Source organism: Mirounga angustirostris, unplaced genomic scaffold, assembly GCF_029215605.1.
Source record: "Mirounga angustirostris isolate CCGP_5_RB_7025 unplaced genomic scaffold, mMirAng1.0.hap1 SCAF_13, whole genome shotgun sequence".
NCBI classification, from domain to species: domain Eukaryota; kingdom Metazoa; phylum Chordata; class Mammalia; order Carnivora; family Phocidae; genus Mirounga; species Mirounga angustirostris.
The window spans coordinates 58,466,669-58,470,797 of record NW_026991721.1 but is presented as its reverse complement, the minus strand read 5'-3'; the positions used below and the strand labels follow the sequence as shown (position 1 = coordinate 58,470,797).

The 4,129-nt window shown below is 39.6% G+C and overlaps 1 protein-coding gene across 1 annotated transcript; it reads left to right on the top strand.

Moving 5' to 3' along the window:
- Positions 1 to 2,969: 2,969 nt before the first annotated feature.
- Positions 2,970 to 3,908, top strand: LOC123856655 (olfactory receptor 52A1). The gene has a single exon (XM_045892800.1). It carries the CDS (start codon positions 2,970 to 2,972, stop codon positions 3,906 to 3,908), a length of 939 nt encoding a protein of 312 aa, XP_045748756.1.
- Positions 3,909 to 4,129: the final 221 nt, after the last annotated feature.

Here is a 4,129-nt window from a genome sequence, read left to right as displayed (position 1 = left end):
TGAGGACAGCAGCAAAAAAACTGACAAAAGTTAAGTTTTATTACTTACTTTTTACACATTTCCTTATCTTGTAAGAAACTTAAAAAATATAAATTGAGTATATTAATTTCTCTGCATTTACCTTGTGGGGAAAAAGAAATGAGGAAACCAAGATGACTCTGCAAGTTGTTAAATTGACTTCAGAGATATTAGCTGTGGATGGACCCAAGAGAGCTTCATTCTGAGCTAGTGGGTCCCTGGTGGCTTGGGCTAATGGTTAGGAAATCTCATGTTCAGCCCTCCTCCTTCTCCACATTCACTGGGAAACATTATAATTTGTGGCCAATTTAAGCTTAATAAATTTATGCTGTGTCTAGCAAATTACAGACTTTGCTTTGAGTTTTGTTGGAGGATGAACTCACCCACATGATCTCAGACAGACTTACGGAAGAAAGAGCAGGTCTGCTTTGCAGGGACAGAAAAAAAGCAGGAAAGGCTATCCCAGAGACATCCACATATTGGCAGATTGTCCCAGTAGCAAATGGATCAGAGTTCATGATGTTTACAAGGGGCTGTTCTAGAAGGTGCAGATAGAAGAAAGGGGCATTACCAGCACAAATACAAGGGAATGAGATGGGAATCTCAGGAGGAGGAAGAGTGGATGACAGCTGAGCAATGAGTGATGATGCTATGAAGATTGACGATGGTCTTCAGGTGTCTGGTAAGAGCATAACTCGTTCCCAACAACAAAGGGAGAGGAAGTTTACCCCTTAATGTTTCACTACCAGCATTTCTAAAGATAAGCACTCTTTCCCATCTGCCCTGTACTCACGTCCTCTCCCACCTGCCTTCCCACTGCCTGTACCATCTGTACCTATCAGGTAATGCTCCCATGGCAGCTCCTTTCTCTTGAATAAGTCAGACAATGGGATTGTTACTAAAGGATTCCTATTCTAAATCTGATTAACTATGAGAAAGGAAAAAGTCAATCCTATGAGAAACAATCTGTGATCTATAGATGTGTAGAATGAAGAACTGGAGAGCAAAACAGTGGAAATCAAAACTTAGCTGACTGACTGATTACTCTATCCTAAATACATGTTGGCTGAATACAACCTTTTTTCATAAATGATCACTCTGACTATGACCCTTCACTAGAGTTTTAGCTGCATAAACCACAGCTATTCTTGAATAACTGGCATATTTGGTGACATTCAGTATAAGGTTAGGTGGATCATGAGCTTGCTGAAATAAAGCAACACTGTTGGAGAGTCTAGGAAAGAATGACAGAACTGAACCCTGTTTTTTACAGGGTAGCAAATATTTCTATTGTACAACTTGAGAATTTCATGATTTTAGATTGGTAAATTTTAAAGCTTATTTATTTATTTATTTATTTGAGAGAGAGAGCACAAGCAGGGTGGGGAGTGGCAGAGGGAGAAGCAGACTCCCTGCTGAGCAGGGAGCCTGATATGGAACTTGATCCCAGGACCCCAACATCATAACCTGAGCCAAAGGCAGATGCTTAATTGACTGAGCCACCCAGGTGCCCCAGATATGTAATTCTTTAAATTTATTTTTTATCTTTTTAAAATTTTATTTTATTTTATTATGTTATGTTAGTCACCATACAGCACATCATTAGTTCTTGATGTAATGTTCCATGATTCATTGTTTTCGTATAACACCCAGTGCTCCATGCAATACTGATCTTTATCAGAGAAGAACTCTCATATAAGGACTAAGAGCCCAGTTTTCAGAAAATTCAGTCATCAATTGAGGTGATTAAATTTTCATTAGTTGCTCTCTAGCCCTCTCCTGAATCTTTCTACTATCCCAAATCCACTCTCTGTCTTGTATTTGTACTTCTATATATGACTCCTGTTGGGGAACCTATCTTTTCACCCCTTTACTTTCTATTCATTTCTTGTGACTGATCTCACAAAATGTTATAAGTGTTCAAATGATCTATATTTCATTAAGAATGAATAAATCTAATTTGGCCAATTTCACGCTAATTGTAGCTCTGAACAGTTCAAACCCAAGATCCAGCCTCTATTCCATGAATAACCAATTTACTCATTTTCCTATACCCTGTAGTCATCAAGAATGAGTTCTCTTGCCTGTATATTTTGTCACTCTGAACTTCCTTGCTTTCTAGAGATTCTTCTTCCCCTCTAGGTGTTCGGAAATGTGTTTTACAGAATGTCAGGTATTTTAAGCACACAACAAATTTTCAGGAATTCAGTTCTTTGTATATGGGAAAAATAAAATATAGTCATACTAGAGATGTAAAAATGGCATGAAATTTTGACCCATTCTCATCAAAACTGCATGGGTTTGGATGATCTTTTCCAAAGTTGTTCCTTTACTTTCTTTTGAAAGGACATCCAATATTACATAGGTACAAATTATATAAATAGATAAAGATATCTAAATATATTGTGCTCTTAGGTGTCAGCTGTTTCTCTCTTCTTTTCATAGGCAGTTTTTTCTACTAATGTACTGGTCAGAGTAGGATTTGCTGGTCCAAAGTGTCAGTTCCAGACCCAGAGACAGTGGGAAATAACAGTACTATTGGGTCGCCGGAATGTGGGATATGGAGAAATTCATCAAACTCTGACTCAAATGCCCTTTCCAAGCAAAATAAACAAGTGTAATTATTTTGTTCACAGTCCAGAATGACATAACATGTCATCAGTTTAGTCCCATTACCCATGTGACCTGGCTGGTTCTAATGCAGTTCGCCTGCCATGCACATAATCACTATTGTGCTACAGTGCTTCTGGATGTCCTTCCTGAAAACAGTGGGGTTTATCTATGGATATTTTTCCTTCAATAATATAAATGAGATGGATGATATAATCTTAGAGTTCAGCCAAAATCAGAGAGACTCACTATGATGACTTTGGATGAAAAATAGGAGTAGAAGAGAAAGCACCACTGACTAAGATACTTCTTTCATTTGCTTCTGGAGACGCAAAGACATTATGCCCATCTCCAATATTACAGTCTTCATGCCTTCTGTATTGACACTAATAGGAATCCCAGGCCTAGAGTCTGTGCAGTGCTGGATCGGGATTCCATTCTGTGCCATATATTTCATTGCTATGATTGGAAATTCCATGCTTCTGATCATCATCAAATCAGAGCGCAGCCTCCATGAGCCCATGTACATTTTCGTAGGCATGCTAGGAGTCACAGATATTGCACTTGCAACCACCATTATGCCCAAGATGCTTGGCATATTCTGGTTTCATGTGCCAGAGATTTATTTTGATTCTTGCTTGCTTCAAATGTGGCTCATCCACTCCTTTCAGTGCATAGAGTCAGGCATCCTCCTGGCCATGGCCCTGGACCGTTATGTGGCCATCTGTTATCCACTAAGACATGGTACCATCTTCACCCACCAGCTGATCACCCAAATAGGGGCTATGGTAACACTTAGGGCTGCCATTCTGGTAGCCCCATGCCTAGTACTCATAAAGTGCCGGTTTCAATTTTACCATACAACCATCATCTCCCACTCCTACTGTGAGCATATGGCCATCGTGAAACTGGCTGCAGAAAATGTGCGGGTCAACAAAATCTATGGTTTGTTTGTGGCACTCACTGTTGCTGGGTTCGACCTCACCTTCATCACTTTGTCCTATATACAGATATTTATCACAGTTTTTCATTTGCCCCAGAAGAAGGCTCGGTGGAAAGCATTCAATACCTGCATCGCCCACATCGGTGTCTTCCTCCAGTTCTACCTCCTCGCCTTCTTCTCCTTCTTCACACATAGGTTTGGTGCTCATGTTCCCCCTTATATCCATATCCTCTTTTCTAGCCTCTACTTGCTGGTCCCCCCATTTCTCAATCCACTTGTCTATGGTGCCAAGACCAAGCAGATCCGCATTCATGTGGTAAAGATGTTGTGTTCATAAAATCTACTGTGGTTAACACCAGCAGCTTTCCCCTTCATGCAATAGTAACAATATCCCAAAACTTCATAAAATATTTCAAAAACAACATTAATTGAGGTGGCTTAGTTTTTTATTTAATTCTTTTGTGAAATTTGCCTGCATTTTAGATTGTTTTCACATCATCATACTCTGTGACAACTATCACTCAGTGGGTTTCTGGATGCTACTGCATAATGAGAGGA